Source organism: Grammomys surdaster, unplaced genomic scaffold (genome assembly GCF_004785775.1).
Source record: "Grammomys surdaster isolate TR1022 unplaced genomic scaffold, NIH_TR_1.0 235, whole genome shotgun sequence".
Taxonomy (NCBI): Eukaryota; Metazoa; Chordata; class Mammalia; order Rodentia; family Muridae; genus Grammomys; species Grammomys surdaster.
The window spans coordinates 955,389-977,674 of NW_021604680.1; the positions used below are offsets into that span (position 1 = coordinate 955,389).

Here is a 22,286-nt window from a genome sequence, read left to right on the forward strand (position 1 = left end):
CTACCCTAAATGTGGGAAGCACCATCCCATGGCCTGGGGACCTAGACTGAATAAAAAGGAGGAATTGAGCTAAGCAGCAACATCCATCTCTGTCTCTGCTTTCTGGTTATATTCAGCTCCTTCCTGCATTCTTGGCCTTCCATGGTCAACTATACCCTCAAACTACAACCCTTTTTACATTGCTTTGATTGCCCAATTTATCAGAGCAAAGGAAGAAGAAAATCATTCACTAAGATACACATACATGCATTTTATAATATACGATGAAATAACATGATAAAATAAGGAAAAAGCACTTAAAATGTTTTATTAAAATTTCATCTGCCAAGAGAATACTGATTTCTTTCTTGTGATTTAAAGGTTACTCTTTGGGGAATGTTTTGTGACTTTCTCTTTCAGTGTTCAACTCTCTTAATATCCATGTCTTTCCTGGAAGATAGACTAACTGTGTTCAATCTGTATGAACTATATGTCTATGAAAAGCTTGTAATGATATGTGTTTCTGGCTGAAAGATAGATTCTTAATGGCAGGGCATAATACTGCTCATCTTGCTGATATACCAAATAGTTCCTATCACTTAGAAAGGACTTCAGAAACATTTGTCACGTGACAATTTAGAAGAAAATAAATTGGTATTATGAGAAGACAGAATTGTTATTCAGTAAAATTACCTGCTGTGTTGATACCTTAATTGATATAGTGCTTACTTTACAAGTATAATGACATGAGTTTGATGCCAAGTGTGTTGGCATGTACCTATAACCTCAGCATCTAGGAGGTAAAGATAGGCAGAATCTTGGAGCTTACCAGCTAAACAATCCTAATTGGTGAACTCCTAGACAATGAGAGAGACTCTCTCAAAAAATTGAATGGCATTCCTGAGGATGACACCACTGGTTATCTTCCAGTCTCCAAGTGCATGAGCACACACATGCATGCATGTCCTTCTCCTGTGCTGTGCTTTCTTACAAGAGTACTGAAGTAAACTGAGATGTAGAGACAAAGGGTATCCTTAGGGCAACTCCCCCTTTGGGGCCTGCTGTTTTCATTTAATGCCTCCTTCTTCTCATTGCTAAGTTACTTGATAGTTGTCTGTGACTCAGAATTCTAGGCCTGCATTTCCTAAGGACTTCTCCATTGCATAATCATCCTCCATTCTTTTGTATGTCCGTGTGTGTGTGTGTGTGTGTGTGTGTGTGTGTGTGTGTGAGAGAGAGAGAGAGAGAGAGAGAGAGAGAGAGAGAGAGCTTATATTTCAGAAATGAAAACAGTTTCCTCTATTTAGTACAAAGCCCTATTCTGACTTGAAGTGACAGCAACAGCATAGACTGAGCAAATCCAAATCTAGAAGTGGAGATGTCAATACCAAGAAGAAGGGCAGTAAGTGATGAACCTTAGTTCTGCCAAACTGAACTACTCACAGGCCAATGCTCAGAAAGATGCCTTTGACTCACAGGCATCTTCTCACCTCTGGCCTAATTAACTATCTAAAATAAATTTACAAGATGAGAACTTGGCTGAGTGATTATAATTTTTATCCTTCTAATCCTGCACCCTGTCTTCTTACCCTAAAATATTGTAAGTGGAGTTTGTATCCTCCCAAGAAACCAAATAGGACTCCCTTTAAGCTCACCATTTCTTCATCACTACCAAATTCCTGAAGTTATCTTAAAATCAGAACAAGGTTAGAAGCTTTCTAACACAAACTGTTGATTCTACAGGAGGTGTTAGAGAGTGGTTCTTGATTACTAAAGCTTTCCAGGTAAACATCTTCACTAATTAAACTTTCACTCTGCTTATCATTACTTCAACTTGTGAGGATCCCTAACTTCCAAAAGGGGAACTGATTATTTTCTTTTTTGAGACAGGGTCTCTTGTAACCCAGTCTGGTCTTCAACATGCTACAAAGCTGACATGGGACTGAATGTTGGCCTCTTGCTGCAACTGCTAGGTAGGTTCTTGTTTAGCCCACTGTTCTGGGCTTAAAAGCACACTTACATTGTAGAGTACACAGAATCCATTAAAATGTTTCTAGTTCCTGATCACTGTTAATCAGGTCTATGGCTTAATGCTATAGAATATAACAATATCACACTGAAGATACGAATTCTTAATTCCTCCAGGAATGCTTCAAGTTCTGTAAAGAAGGTTTTTATAGGCATACATAGAAGACAATACAAGGAAAGGTTAAATCACACAAAAAGACAGAGGAAGACGCTCAGCTTTTCCCAGGTGTTAATTTGTCTCTCACCTACTTTTAGGACTATTATCATTTTCTCAGCAAATGCTCACTTAATTGTAATCTGAAGACCACTAATGACAAGTAACTTAATGCTACTGAAGACATTTGTTCCACAGGTGTAATTACTAAACACTTACGTTTCTTCTTTTCTTAATTTTAATTTTATTTATTTTACATTCTGATGACAGTTTCACCTCCCTCCTTCCCTCCCAGTACTTTCTTCTTCCCTCCTCTCCTCTCTATCCATTCTATCATTTGTCTTCATAAAAACAGAGGCATTGATGGATGTCAAATAGCTTGTATACATATTCAGTTCCAGTCTGACTAGGTACCTACTTACCTATAGAGACTAGACAAGGAAACCCAATAGTGGGAAAGGGTCCAAAAGGCTGGCAAACAAGTCCGAGACAGCTCTTGCTCCCACTTTTATGATCAATTTACACAAAGGTACCATGTGTGGAGGACCTAGTACTATAGCCCCATGCAGTTTCCCTGGTAAGTGGTTCAGTCTCTTTGAGGTCCTATAGACTCAAGTTAGTTGATTCTTTGGGTTTTCTGTCATAAAGTATTTTTTCTAGCTAGATTGCTTTAGAAATCCAATCACTCTATCTTGTTGTTGTTTTTTTTACATATTTTAAGTAGTTTTAAATCTGTCTCTTTTCATGTAGTAGGGACTCTGAAGCAAGTCTTGCTTGCTGCCTCTTGTATTTATTATACCACTATGGGTTTTAACAAAACAATATAAACAGTCCCTCAGTTGTGTCTTTGAGGGATAAAGAGATATCAGGAAGTACCATAGATTTTAAGTAAAGCATCTTCCATACTGCCAGACCATATACTACCTGAGGGAACTTAGAGAGGAAGTGCAGTGAGAGGGCAGGAAAAAAGGGAAGGGATCAAGATTAGCATATGAAAAGAACCAGTTAGCATGGAAATTCCTTCCCTGCTGGCTACTCTTTAATCAAACACAGCATGTGCAAAATAAGTCCCAAGGAAAAGGAAGGTAATTATGCAAATGATCTATAAAGGGCCATGACCCTGTGGGTCCAAAGATTTGAGCCATCCTGGCCTACCAGCTTACTGTCTTTCTCGCTTTTAATAAGCTGTTTCCAGGATTATCCGTTTGAGTAGGACACAAAAGCCAGGACATCTCAGTGTCTTCTAGGATTGGAGGAAAATCTTTAACAAAAAAGCTTTCTGTATCAGGAGGTTCCCCTGTGAGTCAGCCTGAAAAAACATGCTGTGCACCTGAGATTTCATAAGAACCTGAGGTGTACACAACCAGGAGGTAGGGCCTTTGAATCTGCTTGTTTCCTGAATTCAGTCAGAGTTTCTAAAATGTAAGTATAGAGTCAGGTGGAACTTCTAATGTCTTGAAAGGAAAACACAAAAAAAATATGCCGGGAGAAATTCAAGAATGATTCCTACTAAAGAATTGCCAATTATATAAAAGAATTATGTGTTTTAAAGGTTAAAAGATTAACACTTTTATTTAGCTCCTATGATTAAGAAAACATCCTATTGTGGTTGTACACATCCATAGTACCAGCACTCATAGGATGTGGCAGTAGATCTGAAAGTTCCAGTGAGATTCTCACACAAGGAAAAACAAAACCAAGCAAAATGCTAACTTACTCTGATATTATGAACTATGATATCCTCATGCCTCAGTTTCTACAATTGTAGAAACCTGTCAAAGTAGGTGTATTAAAAGCAATGAGTAACCACAATTACTAGGAGAGTTAAGCACAGTATGGGCTTAGTAGAATAATTAGATGCAGTGATTATCCTATTCTGTATTTCATGTATTCTTGGCAGTCATATTTTTAGAGATACACTATGGTATCTCTGTGGTATAAGTATGTGAAAGCCTACCCTAAAGACATTTCTAGGACAATCCTCTCTCTCAATAACCATCTTTATATGGTTCAAACATATCAGAAGACAGTGATGCAGGTTAGAAGGAAGATTACTGAGCTCAATATTGGGAAACAGTCCTGGTTGTTCCATGGACTTGCTATCTGCTCTATATGTACCCTCTCAATCTACCTATGCCCAAGGACACAAACACAGCCTCATATACTCAAAAGTCTTTACATGGCAAACCTGAAGGTCTGATCTGTTGGCAAGATTTTAGTCAACATCTTTTAAACTATTAATAAGTAGGTGATGAAATGGCCCAAGGGCTTGAAAAATAACTAGCCTTCCTCTTCTTCCTCTTCTTCTTCATTCTCTTTGTCTTCCTCTTGTCCTTTATCTTTCTCCTCTGCTTCCTCTTCCTTTTCCTTTTCTTTCTCCTCTTGAGTCTTTTCTTTCCCTCCTTTCCTGCCTATCCATACTGTTTGTTTCTTCCCTCTATCTTGGCCTCAGAATAAACAACACATGTAATATACTATGAATCATCTATTGTTATTCTTGAGCTTTAGGTTGGTTCATCCCACACACTGTCCAGTTTTCATAATTCCTTTCAGATTTAGATCAGATTTAGATATGTAAAGATAGTTCTTTATATTCAAGTCATATGTAGTATACCATGAAAAAATAGCACATGTACGTGCACACATATACATACATACACACACACACACACACACACACACACACACACACACACCAGAAAAAGCATACAAAGAAAATATGTGATTTGTACCTAAGGTTTAGACAGGGTTGCATACATGTCACATTCCATAGGCCTGACTTCTTCCATGAGACACCACAGTCTACTCTGAAGTATAACTCTGTGGTTGCGATGAGCTCACCAAAAGTCTAGCATCCTATCATGATACTCAAAGATTGCAAGAGAAATAGAACCATATTCTTGATCACAGGAGAGTGCTGTGTGAGATCATGTGATAGGGATGTATGTGTGTTTTCTCCATTCATTTGTTTAAAAAATTATTACATGTGATGTGAATCTGATTTCATAGTGTACTTGGCTATGGTTCAATTGGAAGATTGTGTCCTGTCATAGTCTGATTTAAAAAAAAAAGGTAATGAGATCATCATATATGGTTATCATTTTATATATTATTTCTGTCCTTTCTCTAATTGTCATATATCTACTAGATCTACCTTTTATCCCAAAGTTTGATTCACATCTTTAGTGAATGCTAATAATCATTATTGTCATCCTGAGAGCCTAGGTGCTATAGATACCTTGAAAACCTAGAAGCAAAATCTTTGAAAATTCTATTTTATTGAGGATGTCATCACCAAAGATGCACAGATAACAGTGAACTTCAGCCTTTAAAAGGCACTTAAGTTCTTCTATGTATGTGAAGTCTTCTATTGCATGTTCAATGCCCTGTAAGAATGCATGACTTTTATAACTAATTGTAATAATTTCAAGAAAGAAAAGAAATAACAGAATTTCATTTGAGAAACAATAGTATTCTTTGACTGATTAAAGCTTAGGCTGAGGTTACCCAGCTGTGAGGCTCTGCAGGGTACTGCAGAATATGAAGTGTCCTTCCAGGCGTGTCTAGCCCTATGGCTTCATGCCACCACCACTTACCATTCCTGGAGAGCAGGATAGCTAGAAAATTCTGAGAAGAGAAATTGAGGTAGAGCAAGAGGGTGGGGGCTTGTGCTGTCATGAAACTCAGCATGATGGTTTCCTTGGGTGTTGCTGTGTCTGTATAGATAGCTGAAGAGGAAAGGCTTGTTGTGTTCTTGGTCACTGGATATGGTTCTTGAAACGTGTACGTTACAGAGGTGCCAGAATCAAAAAGAGCTGAAATTTCTGCAGAAAACAAGAAAACAAGAGAGCATATCTTAAACTTTCCAACATTTAGTCAATTACTGCGTAATAGCTGCTCACTGATTGCTCTGCATCCAGCACTGGATGAAGGGTGTTAGGAAACTAAACAATCTGCTTCTTCATGTTTTTAGAAAGGCTCAAACCCATTTTTATGTAAATGTGCATATGTGTGGATGTGGATTCATGCTGATATTGGAGACTAAGGGTTGTATGTCTTTTCTTATCATTCTCCATTTTTTTTTTGAGACACTGAACCTGGAGCACATGGTCTGGTTAGATTGGATGATCATTGGGCTCAGAATTATTAAGATTTTGCCTCCTCTAGTTTTCTAAGTGGGAGTTGAGGATCTTCACTGAGACTCTCAAGTTAGTTTCGCAAGCAGTTTGCTGACAAAACCTATTCCCAAGCCATTTGTAGCCATTGCTTGTAATTATAAATTATAAGACTAAAGAGGCTAATCAGAACACTCAACCCTATCTCTGTATCACCATGTTATTTAGTGAGATTGTTTTTGTAAAGCACTGAAGAACAATGTCCTCCAGGGTTTGAAACTGTGGAATCTCTGGAAGAATGTATGTCTTAGGGACTGGGACATGGCTCAGTTGGTTAAATGTCTGCTGCACAAGTGCGAGGAAGTGAGTTTGGATCTTCAACATCTACATTAAAGGACAGGCATGATTGTGTGCATATTTCATCCCAGATCTAGGAAAGCAGAGACAGAAGGAACCCTGGTGTTCACTGGCTAGTCTAGCAACTAATGAGTGCCAAACTTTGAAGAACAACTGAGCAAGATATCTGTTCCTGGCTCCTAGCCTTCACATACATGTACATGAACACATGAATACATATACATACATACACATACACACACACATACATACACAATCCCATACATATATAAACATATTTCAAATACACAAAAATAAAGAAAAAATGTAATTTAAGCTAAATCCATCTCAGCAACATCCATGAATTATGTCTTGTGATTGATGGTATGTCTGTCAATGTGTTAAAATACTTATTCTGCCACACTTTAGGTTGCTTTTGAACTAACAGTAAGTTTATTTTTGTATGGACAGGTGTAAAGAAAACATTGCTTTTAATAGAAGGCTTCTTAGATCTGTAAACACCCATCTGCATGAAATATTGTATGGTAAACTCATGTTTATATGGATATGATAGGTTTCTCTTCTTTCCAAAGAAAGAGGCAGTGTTCCTAATCCTCTCTCAACATTGTCTGGCTAAGTGTGGAACATTAAAAAGAACCTTAGCTTTCCTTCCTAAAGCTCTTCCCATTTTGTGAGGTGAAATTCTCTTAACAGTTTGTAGTAGCACCACCTAATTCACACTTTGTGTTTATTTATAATGACTAGTGGACACCGACTACTAATGCAATTTTGGGAAATGTTAAGAAGCAATGTTTTGCCTTTATCGTACAAGTTATATCAGTGTGCCTTTTGTTAAAACTATGAAGCAGATGCATACAGCCATGTAGATGTTGGCTTATTATCTGCTTGATACCAGTGTTTTCCTTATGAACATATAACTTGCAGTTCCAGCTTCTATTTTCAAGTCAACAAAATAAAAGCTTTTGTCATATGTTTGAGTATGTCCAAATGTATATGTTATTTACAATGAATGAAAAGCATATTACATATGGGCATGTACAATATGATTTTTCCTTCTTTTTATAACAATAAATTAAAAATGAAAAAAAAAACCTTTTATAATTAGACATGTGAAAAATTGGCATTCTGGTTCTATTCCTGGAGCTAGCTTTAATTATTTCTAATATTCATGTATAATTTGTTTCAGTGTAAAGCTGAACTCAACAGTAGGTATAGATGCTGGTACTCATTCAAAATTTTTGTTTTATAACAAGAGATGAAGGTGCTGGAATAGGTTTCATTTTCCCATAGATGAATTATAAATATAATCTGAAGCACACATCTAGTGAATTTTACATTTTATTGTTATTTTAGTTTGAGATAATATAGCATTTCAAAAGGAACTTAGTACTAGCATTTAGGGAGAATTTATATAATATGTGTACTGTTCATTGCTGACTAAACTTGATCCCTTTTATAAAACTCTTGCATTTCCCAAACCTTTTCAGTGTAGAAATCAAGGAATTAAGTTTGAGGTTAAGTGAATAACTTTTATCTGCACAGGGAGAATGGTAAATTAATAAGAACCTGAACCCAGACTATTTTCACAGAAATCCAGTGATAGATTAATTAAATAAGAGAAGAGAGTGTTTACAAGGAGAAATATTGCAATAGTTAAAACTGCTGCTTACAAACATGACATTTATAGAAACACTTATGTAACGAAATAAAGCAAGCCCACGGCATGAATAAAACTCATAACATGATCTCTACTATATTAAATATAAGTAAGTTTTAAAATGATTATGTGTGTTTAAATTAGGCTTAAGATTCTAGATTGAAAATTAATTTTCAAATTTATTATTTAGCACTTTTAGTGACAAAAATACTTTGGACTAGATTTTTTGTCAACAATAGAAAAGTGCTGAAGGCCAAGAAGTACACATTCACAAATAGCACCCCAAGGCAAAATAATCATGGCAAAGATGTCAAGGTGGCTCAGACCATATCCTTGGGGCCACATGGTAAAATGAAAAAAGGTACTCCTGAAAGTGCCCTGGCATGCTGGTAAACACACACACACACACACACACACACACACACACACACACCACGAGAATAAATAAATTAAATTTAAATTGGGGCGTTAAATAATGAAATCATGCAAGAGCACAATTTTACAACAAATTTAAAAAAAATCCTCAAAATATAACAAGGTCCTTAAAAGAAAAAATAAAATTATAGAAAGAAGATACTTAGAAAAAAATATTTAGAAGAAATTATACGTACAAATTTTCACTTCCTCAAATCCACCAATTATTTCTCATGGATGACAGTAAAAGTAGAAACAGTAAAAGAAAGAAATGTTAAATTAAGTTTTATCAGAATGAAGGATATTTCTGATTCTCTGGCCCATTTGTAGCATGACTTTGAAGGGGATCCAGGGACTCCACATCCCTTCTCTCACTTCTACTACACAAAAAGCTGTAAGAAATAGATGGTCACACTCACCACAATGATGTCTCATCTCAAAATGAACCCCAAACCAACAGAGCCAAGGCACTGTTGGCTGAAATCTCTGAGATTATAAGCCCAGATGAATATTTCTTTCTTTGTTATAGCATTACAAGAAATAGTACTGGTTAAGGAGGATATATTCTTAATTTTATTCCTGATGTTCCACATGTTTACAAACTACATCCTTGACATACAGGATGCTGCAATAAGAAGCAGAGAAGAGTACCCCAGCAGAGAGCGCCCTCTGCTCACGGATCTCTCTTGCTACATGGTTCTACTTTTCAGTTCCACATCACTTTTCCCTGAGCCAATTGTCAAGACAAATGTTTTTTCACAAAGGATATCTTACTGTCATTGATTATGCAGGTAATTATTTAATGTGAATATTAAGGTAGAAATTGGAAACAGTGGAGTAGGTAGGGTCTTTAAAATGTTAAGAAGGGAACATTTGTTTATTTAACTTATGTATCAAAATCAGGAACCCTGTATTTTAACAGATGTGGGCAACAGTTGGGCACTTTTCTCAGAGAATAATTAATACAAATATTGCCGAAAAGTGAACTTGTGACCATGAAGCTAAACTGGATATTTGGATAATATACCTTGAGAAATGCAGGTAGGGCCACTGTTCAAGTTCTCCCACCATTAGAAGATTTTGACATAGATGCTACAGTACACTGTTTGTATATCTTAGTGACATTTCTGTTGCTCTGCATCTGCATGTCCTTGGTATAACAATGGGATTGCTCAAGGGTGCACTCAAACTTTTCAGTGATTGATAACAGAGATCTCCACTAGTGAAAACTCAGAGCACTTTTATCTTCAAATTAGTTTAAAGTGTATTAGCTTATTCTTTAAGAATGTTATACATGCTATCTTTGTAAATTTTCGTTACAGGTCAGATTAAACTAGGAAGAGGAGACTTCAACAGAGAAAATCCCTCTACCAGATTGGCCTGTAGGCAAGTCTATGAAGACTTTTCTTAATGATGGATGTAGGAGGTCCCAGACTACTTTGGACAGTGCCATCTCTGAACAAGTGGTTCTGGATTATCTAAGAAATCAGTCAAAGCTAGTACCTCACTTAGCTCACTGCCTTAACTTCCAATGATGGACTCTGACCTGTAAGACAAATAAAATATTTCCTCCCAAAATTCTTTTGGTCAAAGAATTTATCATAGCAAAAGAGAATAAACTGCAACGGAGATTGGAAGAAGGTTTATGGAATATTGCTGAGAGATCTGAACATGCTCTTTTGAGGAGGATTGTGGGATACACTAGGCACTTTTTCCTGGAAAATGCCATTGTAGGATCAGAGTCTACTGGGCTATATGTATGAATATGAAACATAATGTTGAGAGTCAAGAAGATGATGATGGTCTGGCTTGTTACATTTCAGTGGGAAGGATAGACTCTATCAGGATTGGTTGTGTGATATTTTTGTAGTAATCATCTCCGAGAGTGTTTCATGTGGTTCACTGAGATAATAGTTGCTGGCCAGTTGGGATCAGCTGTGACTAATAAAGGACCAGGAAATTTTTTTTGTGTGAAGCATTTACTCAGGGTTAGCACACCAAGCTACAGGCCAGAGGTGCCAAAGCTACATTTCAAGCTGTCACCAAACATGGTATTGTATAAGAATCTTCTGGATGATACTGGTTTCAGTGGTATGAAACTTCAATACTAGTTCAATAGAAGTCATGAAGAAAAGCTGAAGTATAGCAACAGGCCAGGAGAGGCCATTGGTAATGGTATAAACTCAATTAAGTAAAAAACCCAGTATTGGGAAAAGATGAAGTTTGGCACAATGTGGTTGTATCAAAGTCACAAAAGAGAGGCCAAGACACCATTGGTGATAGTAGAGACCCCATCAATTTTAGACAAGTCAGGACTGTGGGACAACAGCCAAAGTTAGTAGTGTCTACAAGAAGGAGTAGACCTGAGTTTAGGAGAGGAGCTATGTGTATTACAAACAGGAGAGCCAGAGAAGTGGAGCTAGCTAGGTCCTTGGGATCCAAGATCATGAGTGGGTACTAGGTGGCAACCACTGAACTTTTTCCAATCTCCTTTTAGTTTTGCTTTGCTTTGATTGTGACTGTACCCTGCCTCCCCATCTTCAAATAAGGAAGAATGTAACTCATTTCTTATATTAGAGGTACCTTGGACTTTTAGATAGACTTCAGATATTTTAAAATCTGACCTTTTAAAAATGTTTGAATTATTAAAAATCATGGTACTTTTAAAAGTAGATACTAATATGAATTCTTAGAGACAAATGAGAAAGAAAAGATTATGATTTTATAGCAATGTATTGGTATGTCAAATTGACCAGGAATGAATTGTTCTTGTTAATTTTTGACAGCTTGACAGAGGCCAGGGTAATCTGGAAAGAAAGAACCTCAATTATGAACATGACTCCATCACACTGGCCTACAGGCATGTTTGTATGGACATTTTCCTGATTGATGGTTGATGTAGAGTAGGAACGCATATCCCACTGTAGGCAGTGCAACCCTAGGCAAATGACCCTGGGTATAAAAAGAAACAGGCCGAGCAAGCCAGGAGGGGTAAGCCAGTAAGCAGCATGCCTGAATAGACTTGACTTCATCTTCTGACTTTGAATTCCTAAATTGACTTCTTCATATGATATACTGTGACTTGTAAGGCAAATAAACTCTTTCTTTGCTGAGTCACTTTTGGACATGGCATTTTTCGCAGTAGCAGAAAGAACTATGATACAAATAAAACGCATTTTGATCATACACCCTCAAACTCCTTATCCCCTCTTCACATGTATTCCCTCCTAACTTCATGTTATTTACTTATTTATTTATTTATTTATTCATTCATTTACATATTTATTCATCAGTCACTGAGTCCAGTTAATGTTGATTTTATTGCAGTGTGTGAAAGACCATCCAAGGGAGAATGGGCACCATATCAGTGTTCATACCCTAAAGAAACTGACTCTTCCTCAACTAATAATCATCTACTGCCAATAGATTCTCTGCTAAGAATGCAGCCTCGCAAGCATCTCCAAAATCCTTGTTGGAATACTGATTAGGTTATTCTTTTACAGGTCATGTGTAAGCAACTGCAATTGCTATGACTTTATAAGCCCTTATCTACAAAATGACTAGGAAGATAGCTCGATGGGTAAAAGTTCTTCTCATCACACTGAAAGACCTGAGTTTGATCCATGGACCCACATAACAGAATGGGAAAGTCACCTACCAGAAGTTTTCCTCTAACCTCTACATGTGTGCTGTAATTTTTATATTCTCCCCAGAATATAAATACATGTAATAGATTTTTTTTAAAGCTTTGTCTTCAGTGAAAGCTATTGGGATAGGGCCTGTTTTATTCATTTCAAGTTCTGATGCATTGTTTGCCACTCTTGGTCCTAAAGATTGTTCGGGTAATTTCTTTTCTCAAGGAGTCTTAAAAAATATTTCCTGGCAATAACAAGCAAATAATTCCAAATAATTTAAGAGAAAATCAGCATGAGGTAAGGGAGAAGTTAAATTACAGGATCCACGTGAAGCTCAAGAGGAAGGAAGACCAAAGAGTGGATGTTTCAGTCCTACGTAGAAAGAGGAACAAAATAATCAAGGGAAGTAGAGGATGGGAGGGACTTGGAAGAAAAGAAGGGAAGGGAAAAGAGGGGAAGAATCAGGTATGGGAGGAGATGGAGGAGACGTACAGAGGATCAGGAAATTAAACAGAGGTGTGTAGCAATGGGGGGGGGCGAGGAACTGGGGGTAGCAACCAGAAAGTCCAAGATGCCAGGAAAGTAAGAGACTTTCAGTACCCCACAAGGGAGACATAAGCTGAAATACCCCACAAAAGGGAGGGAGAACCTGTCAAGACCATATCTAGAGTTTAGACATGAACCCCCTGGTTGAGGAATGGGGACACCTACCCATCTCCAAAATTTTAACCCAAAACTGCTTCTGTCTAAAGGAAATACAGGGACAAAGAATGGTGCAGAGACTGAAGGAAATGCCATCCAGAGACTGCCCCACCTGCGGATCCATCCCATATGCATACACAAAACCTAGACACTATTGCTGATGGCAAAAAATGCTTGCTGACAGAAGCCTGATACAGCTGTCTCCTGAGAAGCTTTGCCAGATCCAGAACAATACAGATGCTGATACTCACAGCCAACCATCGGACTGAGCACTGGGACCCCAACGGAGGAGGTGGAGGAAGGACTGAAGGAGCTGAAAGGGCCTTATTTGGTATCAATATGAGGAGAGGACCATTGTTCTGTGAAGTCCCCAGTATAGAGGAGTGCTAGGGTGAGGTAGGATGAGTAGGTAGATGGGGGCACACCCTCACAGAAGTAGGGTAAAGGGGGGTGGGATAGGGGGTTTGTAGAGGGGATATTGGGAAAGGGGATAACATTTGAAATTTAAATAAATAAAATATCCAATTAAAAAATTATAGGATCCTTCAAGGAAAACACTGGGCATTTTTATTTTCTTTAACTTTGAGATTAATTTAGACTAAATAATCTACTGCTTGGTGAAGAGGCTTGAAAAGTGTCTTTTAAGGCTTAAGAGAAGGCTATGTTGTTGAACTGCTTAAAGTATGATCATCAAAAAATAATTTGAATAGTGTTGGTTGTAATGTCTATGCTGGGGAAGCAGAGTTTCCCACTTACTTACTAACCAGATTAGTCCACTTGAGAGTCTAGGCAAGTGAGAGACACTTACTGAAAAAACAGAGTAGATGCTACCTGAGGAATGTATGCTTATTTTGTCTTATATTCTGTACACAGATGCTTATTTCTCATATATAGGAATATGTGTGCGTGGACACACACACCTATATACACACACACCAAAAAGGAGTGTGTCTTAATGAATTGGTAAGAGTTGTGTGGAATTGCTGAGTCTGTAGCAGTTAAAATACTTCATTTTAATATTGAATTCTATTGTTGAATATTGTTCACATTAGGTGCTCAGCAAACTTCATGTTGTGAATAAAAGAAATGTTAAAAATTCTGTGAAGTTTATAGTAGACAAATCTTTTATTTTTTTCTCATTGGCACATATTCATTTAAACACAGATGGCTTAAGTGTTTCTATACTTTATTTTGCACTGAATTCTTTTGATCCTTTGATACACTTTCTAATTCATGTGCTAGAAGTGGAAATGTTAGTATGTCATTAAACACAAGTAGATGATCCACTGTTAGTCTTCATCTGATCCTTCAGCCTGGTTGATGTGCTCATTTTCAGTTATTACTGAGCACAACTGAGCCAACTAAGGCAGTGAGCATATAAGACCAATGCATGGATATGATTATGTTGATGAGCTAAGTAGATTCTAAACACAGGAAAACTTTCTGAAAGAACAAAGTATGGACACTGCTTGAGAGCATGGAAAAGGTTAGCTTGACAATGCATGTCAGTACTACATTGACACAAATAGGAGAAATGGTGTAGATGCCTGTAGGTATAGGGAAAATTGGTTTAAACATGGCACATGGGTAGTAGAGCATTATTTGTAATAGGAATGGTGTGGACAGCCTAAGGACACAGGATCATTGGCCATGATATTTGTATGCTATGGGACCACACACAGTAGTAGCATGTATGCCCACCATACCTTTCTGGCAGAAAGGTCCTTCATACGGCGAGTTGGTGCAGTCACAGGAGTAACCACTTTGTTTTTCCACACACTTGCCCCCATTGTGGCAGTTGCTTCCATAGCTGCTGCAGTGACCTGGACAGCCAGGTCTGACTCCAGAGGTGACCTTTGCCCTCTCTTCCAGGTCTACTTTGTGACCATTCAAGTGTAATGAACGGATGCATCCAAGAAAGCCTTTCTGTCTTGATGATGTTCCTCCTAAAGGTGAAAATAAGAGGGAAAACATGAAAGGTGTCATGGCTGTAGCTCAAAGATCACAGAAACTCTAGTTGCTCCCTCTCCCAGAAATTAGGCTAAATCCTGCTACTGGTCCTCACCCTAGACAGGATAAGAAAGGCTTCTGTGGTCCCAGTTCTTCCTCTTTCCTTTGTAGCTTCAAACAAAGGATGTCCTTTAACTATTGCCAAGACATCAGATACTTAAATTCAAGCTAGATGTTGATGATGTCTAGCATGTAGAGTAGGGCATTTGGTGTAGGACTTATCCTTGTCTCCTTGGAAATCTGTAGTAATTAGATGCTTCCTTTTTGTTTGTATTGGACCTAAGAACTTCTCACTCTCATTTATGGGGATATAAGGCTTTTGTGGTCTTGAGATTATTACTTTTCAAAGAAGCTTATCCAAAGGGTAATTTCATTTCAGCTTCCATCTGATGACCTGTAACATCTCATTCCATGAGAGTAACTTCTTTGTGTTAACACTTAGCTGTCAGCTCATGAGAACTTTTAAGTTCCAAATAAGAGAAAGGAAGTTATTTAAAAAACAACAAACAAACAAACAAACAAACAAACACAAACCCCTGGAAGTCAGGCCAGGTACTTGATGCAGTTGCTAGACTGCTTGTCTAGCATGAAAGAAGCCCTGAGTTCAATTCCCAGAACCACTGAATAAAAAATTCATGGCAATGCACATCAATAATCTGAGAACTCAGTATGTGAGGTCAGGACAATTAGAATTTAAAGGTCATCTTTGGCTATGTAGCATGTTCAAGGCCAGCTTGGGATACATGAGACCTGTTTCAAAGAAAAATTGACATGAGAAGGGGAGAGACAGAGAGGGATACATAGCTCTTCTTAAAATGCTTAAGAATGAAACTTTACATGGCCAAGGTCTCTGCACATGAATAAAATGTGGATTTTTTATGTGGCCTGTACTGTCTTTCATATGAGATAAAAGGGATAGAGTCAAATTGTCCCTTCTGGCAAATTTCAGAGAAAGACGTTAGGTCCAACACAGTGACAAAATTGCAACATATTCTGATTTGCTTGTGTAGTACAAAACTAGGAAGTGTAAGAGGAGAAGATGGGTGTTGATGTTCAGCTCCATGTCACCCACTGGTTAGCCATATTGACAATGGAAGCACTTATGTTTGAGCTCTTCCATCTATTATTCCATGTGTTATAGTAAAGCTTACTGCACAGCATAGAAAACAGTGTGTGTTCAGTTACTGCTATTTTCTTAGCCTTCTCTTGAGTTTTAGCCTACTTCTAAGAATTAGTAGGTGCATTATGCATTATCTGCTTTTTACTCCTACAGTTTATTAAAATTAAATTAGTTAATAAAATTCCATTTAGCATATTTTCAAACTTATATTCAGACTTAGGCTGTAATCTAACTTTCAGGTAAGAAAACATCTGAAGGAGTCAGAAGAGGCTTCAATACATTCTGTCAGACGTTGAGCAGATTGAAACTTTCTCATTGTTTTGTTCACGTAGAAAACCCAGCTTTTCTTTGATGTAAGAGAGTATGTATGTTAAGACACAAGAAGCATAGCTAAATTCCATTATCCTGTATGTGTGCAGTGCTGAGACTTCTGGGATATTCCAGAAGAGGCAGAGGCTCATTCTGTCTTTAGAAAACAGGTAATTATTGTTCAACACTTGAACTCAAGGTCATATCATAGATGAACTGAGAATGCTGAGAAATCTTTGAGCTCTGCCAAACGTACAAATTGGGGAAAAAAGAAGAGGAGGAGAGAGGAAAAAAGAGATGGGAAGAGGAGCAGCAGGAGAGAATCAGAGTGTAGAAGCCACAAATCAATTATTTTCTGTGTTTATCTGCTGTCTTAACTTAACTGAGTCTCATTCTTCCTTAACAACTTACGCTACGACTCTATTAAATTTTAGTTTACAACAGCAGTTCACAATCTGTTGGTCATGACCCCTTTAGGGGTAAACCAACCTTTCACAGATATCTTGTATATCAGATATTTACATTACTATTTATAACAGTAGCAAAATTACAGTTATGAAGTAGTATCAAATATAATTTTATGGTACAATATGAAAGATTAGGAAGACTGAGAACTGCTAGTCTAGAAAGTAACTAGGTACATATGTGTACTTATCACCATGGATAGAATCAGCATATCCAATTTGCTGTCTTTGATAAGAAATATGTCAACAAGGAAAATAAAATCAAAAATGGGAACTGGGAAAATGGATCAATCAGAAAAATGCTTGCCTTGCCAGCATGAAGACCAGAGTTTGACTCTCAAAACCAATGAAAAACCTAGGTTATGTAGTGTATGCCTACAATATCAGTGATGTAAGATGTGAGGTAGAGACAGGCAGATCTCTGGAAGCCCACAGGCCATGTAACCTAGTCTACATGATAAAGTTACAGGACAACGAGGAACATTGTCTTAAACAAATTGGAGGTCTCTAAAGACTGTTTCCAGAATTTTATATGCAGTGTTGTATACATGATCATGTGATACATGTGAATCTATCTATGCAACTACACACACACACACACACACACACACACACACAGAGTAGGGATCTGTAAGTTGAAAGGATAATAGAATAATTGGTGACATGAAAAATAATGAGAAGTGTAGAGGACTAGAAATGATATGATGGTTAGAAATATACCTTCTTTAACCTATCCTAGGTAGGGTGGTTTGTGTGACAACAGCCTTCTTAAGCTTAAATTTGCATAGTCATTCCCCACCCTCTGTTGGTGGAATGGTTTAGGAAGATTTAGGATGGGTGACCTTTTTTGGAGAAAGTATGTCACTTGAGATGTGCTCTGAAGTTCCAAAAGTCAGTTAGTTCTCTCTGCCTCATGGTTATGTATCAAGATATAAACTTTTGGCTATTGCTTTGGCAGCATGCATTCCCTACTGTTGCCATGTTTCCTACCATGCTGTTCATGGACTCTAGCCCTCTACAACCATGATCACATACTAAATATTTTATTGATCATGGTATCATACCATGGCAATGAAAAAGTAAGTAAGATATCTGATTACAAGGCTAGTAAACACATATGTGAAGTTTACTGTCTGAGTCAGAAAAAGAACATTCCTGAGGCACAAAAGTAGTCCCTTACTCTGAAATAATGACAAAACTTGAGATTGTTTCCAATTTCGATAAGAATGCAAGCCAAGAAGGCAAACCTCACTTGCACTGTCTTCTCTGTTTCAATTTCAGTGACTGAGTCTCCTTTAATCATAGAATAAATCAATGGAACATACAAGTTGATAACAAAAAAAAGCTCATTTTTTTTTCTTCTGGGAAAAAGCTCATCTTTTTTTTCTATGTGCAATAAAGAGTGGAGAATTTATAGAGTCTAACACTTGTCTCTGTATCTCTTCCTCTGCAGTCACTCTCCTTCATAGATTTGAATGATTCTTCATATATCTTGTTAGTGTCATTTTTCTCCTTGCAGAGGTGGTAAATGCAAAATCTATTGAACATTTTCTTGTGTGCGGCTTAGTCAACCAGTTTATAAATGGTGAAAGAGTGGCTTGGGTGATTTCTATGGTAAAAATGTCTTCTCAATGTGAAGACATAAAAAACTCAATGTGATTTTTCCCCAGACGAGAAGCTCATGCCCCATCCAGATGATGACAGAGCAGGATAACATGAAGCATTGTGTTCTACCTTGCACAGTGAACTAAAGTTGTATTTTTACCTGTCTGTATTTCATTTTTACAACTTTAAAGTATGTATGGACTAGCCTAAATGTTGGATAATTTTAAGAGGAACTATATCATCACTGTAACATACATCCATGTGCAAATCCATGTATACATATACATACAGAAACAAATACAGACACCTAAACACACATCTATATACCTACAGTGTCAAATTTTATTACAATGATACAAAACATAAAGTTACACAGATGTTTGAAAACAATAAACATAATGAGAAATGATGCTAAGGTTGTCTGAGACAACCCCTAAATTTGTGAAAAACTGGCAAAACTTTATTGTGATGACCATGCTAGAATAAAACAATATATAAAATTAAACTTATGGCCAAAAATAACACCATATTTTAATTGTGTCCTAGTTGTAAGTGACTAGGAGTTATCCATGAGCTAGAGTATAAAGCAGTCTTGTAGGTATTTAGCATAAAGTATGATCTAGGATGTCCCCTACCTACAAACAACTGGCTACTCAGCTGAAGTCGGAAATGGCCTTCCTCTGAGGGCTCCCTCATACTCTTTGGAAGGTTGTCCACCTGCAGTGAGGTCTCCTTGAGGTTTGTCTCAGCTTGGATGTAATGCCATTGATTGTCATTCAGAGGATAAGGAGACTGGACGAGGAGCTCAATGGGGCCGTTCCCAACGTCAGTGGCAAATGTTACCTCAGAAGGGGCTGCACCCAAACAAGAAAGAAAAATGAAGACCATTGTCAGTGTGTTTAGGCACAAGCATATTCAGAATGTTTACTGAAAGGGATTATATGTCTTCATCAACATGGAGAGAACATTTCTGAGCCCCTGTATCACTGATCACCACCAGTAGTATCAAACTCTGAAGACTAAAAGTTTATATACTGTATGCCCTCCCCTAACGGATCAATACAACAGGCACTTGGCAAATCTGAGCCTGTCTGAATCTCTGCTGAAGCTCTGGGTTTACTTGGTCTGCCCTGGTTTTACCTGTATCTTATTGTATCTTTATGGGATGCACTAATCATCTCTAACCTGCAGACAGAAGACACATATTGTTAGAACAACAGTATCCTCTGCCATAATATTTAGTGAGAGTTTATCTAGATTGGGTTAAATTGAGTTGAGAAGATGACCTAAATGTGAGTAATGCCATTCCATAGGCTTGGATCCTGAAGTAAATATAAAAAAGAAAGTGTTTTGAACAGTAGCATTCATCACTTTTTGTTCCATGATATCGTATGCAATGGGGCTCTTATCATCATGCCTTCCCCACTGTCTTAATGGTTCCAGCAATGCAGATAAAGATGGTAGTAGAGATGGTGACAGAAATAGTGTTTGTGATAATAGTAGTGGTAGTAGTAGCCATAGAAACAGAGTTAGAAGCAAGTTTATGTAAAGCACAATGAACAGCTTTTCTCATTTCTACCATTAAAACAACTAAGAGAAATGGGATGATCTTAAATTATCAATAACAGAAAAAAATTATATCCCAAATAGTAATGTTATCGATCTATAAAGCCAAAACTTCTTAACAAATCACTCTTGTCATCACCTAGTGTCATACAAGGATTTTTTAAGCATAATGAATGAGAGAAGTTAATTATAAACTGAGGCTGAGAAGAGGGTGAACTACTCAGTAACTGGAGCCTTCACTTATCAGACCTGTTCTTAGCACTTTATGGATTTTCTTCTTTTTTTATCCTATTATTGGAAGTGGATTTATATTTGACTGCCACATCTGAGATCTACAAGATCAAATACTACCTGAGAACATGTGCCCCAAGGCTCAAACCTTTATCTGAAAACTTTTCTTGTAAAAGAAACTCCACCATACAAGCTCCAGGTTACTGAAGACAGACAGTTTTTCTGTCTTGTGATTTCTGGCCTTAAAGATAAGCAATAAGTTGGTCCTTAAACAATAACAAACAAGTAGTTGAGAGCATAGACTATAGAGCCACTCTTTCCTGAAGAAGTTCTTATATCATAATTCAGTTTTCTTATTTGTTAAGCAGAAATATAAATATACCTAATTATGAGGCTATCTGCATGCTGATCTCAGTGAAATTCTTAAAATTGTCCCTGGAATAAAGTAGGTGCTTACAAATGATTATTGTATCATTTCTGAAATGTGATTTCCAAGGCAGGTAAATGTATTTAGTTTACAAAGCCATGGCTTGAAAGATTAGGATTGGAAGGAACAGACTGCACGATGAAAAGAAAAACATGGGGGTCCTTGAGTCATTTTTATTTTTGACTTTTTATTTTTTCTTTCTATATACATATATGTGAGGACCCATATGTGTTTGTGTGTGTGTGTGTGTGTGTGTGTGATATGCATATATTTGTGAGTGCATGTGGAGGGTAGAGCTCAACCTTAGATGTTGTTACACAAGTACCATCCACTTTATTTTATTGAAGTAGAGTCTCTCAATGCCCGGGGGTATTACAAACACATACCACCACACCTGAGTTTTCAATGTGTACACTCATGATTAAACTCAGGACTTCATGCTTATAAAGGCATCTCTTGTCAACTAAGCCATTCTCCCTGACCTGGTTTCTGTTTTATTTGGTTTAAATATTATTTATTTTGTTTTAGGTGTATAAGGCATTTACCTATATGTATGTCTGCACATTACATGTGTGCATGTCTATTATTTACAGAAGCCAAAAGAGGGTGGTAGATACCCTGCAAGTGGCTTTATCATATAGATGGCTGTAATCACAATGTTGTTGCTGGGAGCTGAACACAGGTCCACTACAAGAGCACCAAGTACTCTTAGTTCTTGAACCATCTCTCTATCCTCAGTTTCTGTTTCTTATTCAGATCAATAGTTCCTTTTTGAAAATCTACTCATCTTAAAATCAAACATTTATTGAGTGATGACTTGGTTTCAAATGTATATCTCTGTATGCATGCAGGGGAAAGATTCATGGAAATCTGGGGAAGAGATACTAAATACTTGGTTAAAATCCTCCCTAAATGCTTAGGCCTAAAGCTGGTAGTTTCCCATTAGACAGCATACCATTGTAGGATTATTTCTCTGCTCTGCCTGACATGTTCTGTTACCAAGTAGAGCTGCTTGTCTGTACTGATCTTGGCTATACCATGCATACCCTGTATCATATGATTCAACTGTTGTCTGTCTCTCCACCTAGCCAATATGCTGTAGAAAAGTGGTTCTCAACCTGTGAGTCAAGGCCATTTTGGGGTGGAATGAACCTTTCACAGGGGTCACATATTAGTTTTCTTACATATCAAATACTTATATGTTGATTCATAACAATAGCAAAATTACAGCCATAAAGTAGCAGCTAAATAAAATGTATGGTTAGAGGTCACCACAACACGAGTAAATGTATTAAAGGGTCACAGCATAAGGGAGGTTGAGAATTATTTCTGTATAGGGATATTTACTTCTTACAGACCTAGCTACTAGTATTATGCTTGGGTATAGAAAACTCTGGGGTTTGCAATCTGTAGAGAAACACTTACTACAAGCCCAGCCCCAACCCTGTGTTTGTATCTCTCTCTCTCTCTCTCTCTCTCTCTCTCTCTCTCTCTCTCTCTCTCTCTCTCTCTC

At 37.4% G+C, this 22,286-nt stretch overlaps 1 protein-coding gene across 3 annotated transcripts in view; it reads right to left on the bottom strand.

The window, feature by feature from the left end:
- LOC114626443 (contactin-associated protein like 5-1) overlaps positions 1-22,286 on the bottom strand; it is an 867,232-nt gene that overhangs the window by 96,677 nt on the left and 748,269 nt on the right. For all 3 annotated transcript variants that reach the window (XM_028773852.1, XM_028773850.1, XM_028773851.1), the window contains 3 exons: positions 19,185-19,403; positions 14,748-14,987; positions 5,758-5,985 (listed from right to left, as the gene is read on the bottom strand). In XM_028773852.1, coding sequence (XP_028629685.1) covers positions 5,758-5,985; positions 14,748-14,987; positions 19,185-19,403 — 687 coding nt within the window. The remainder of the gene's footprint in view (positions 1-5,757; positions 5,986-14,747; positions 14,988-19,184; positions 19,404-22,286) is intronic.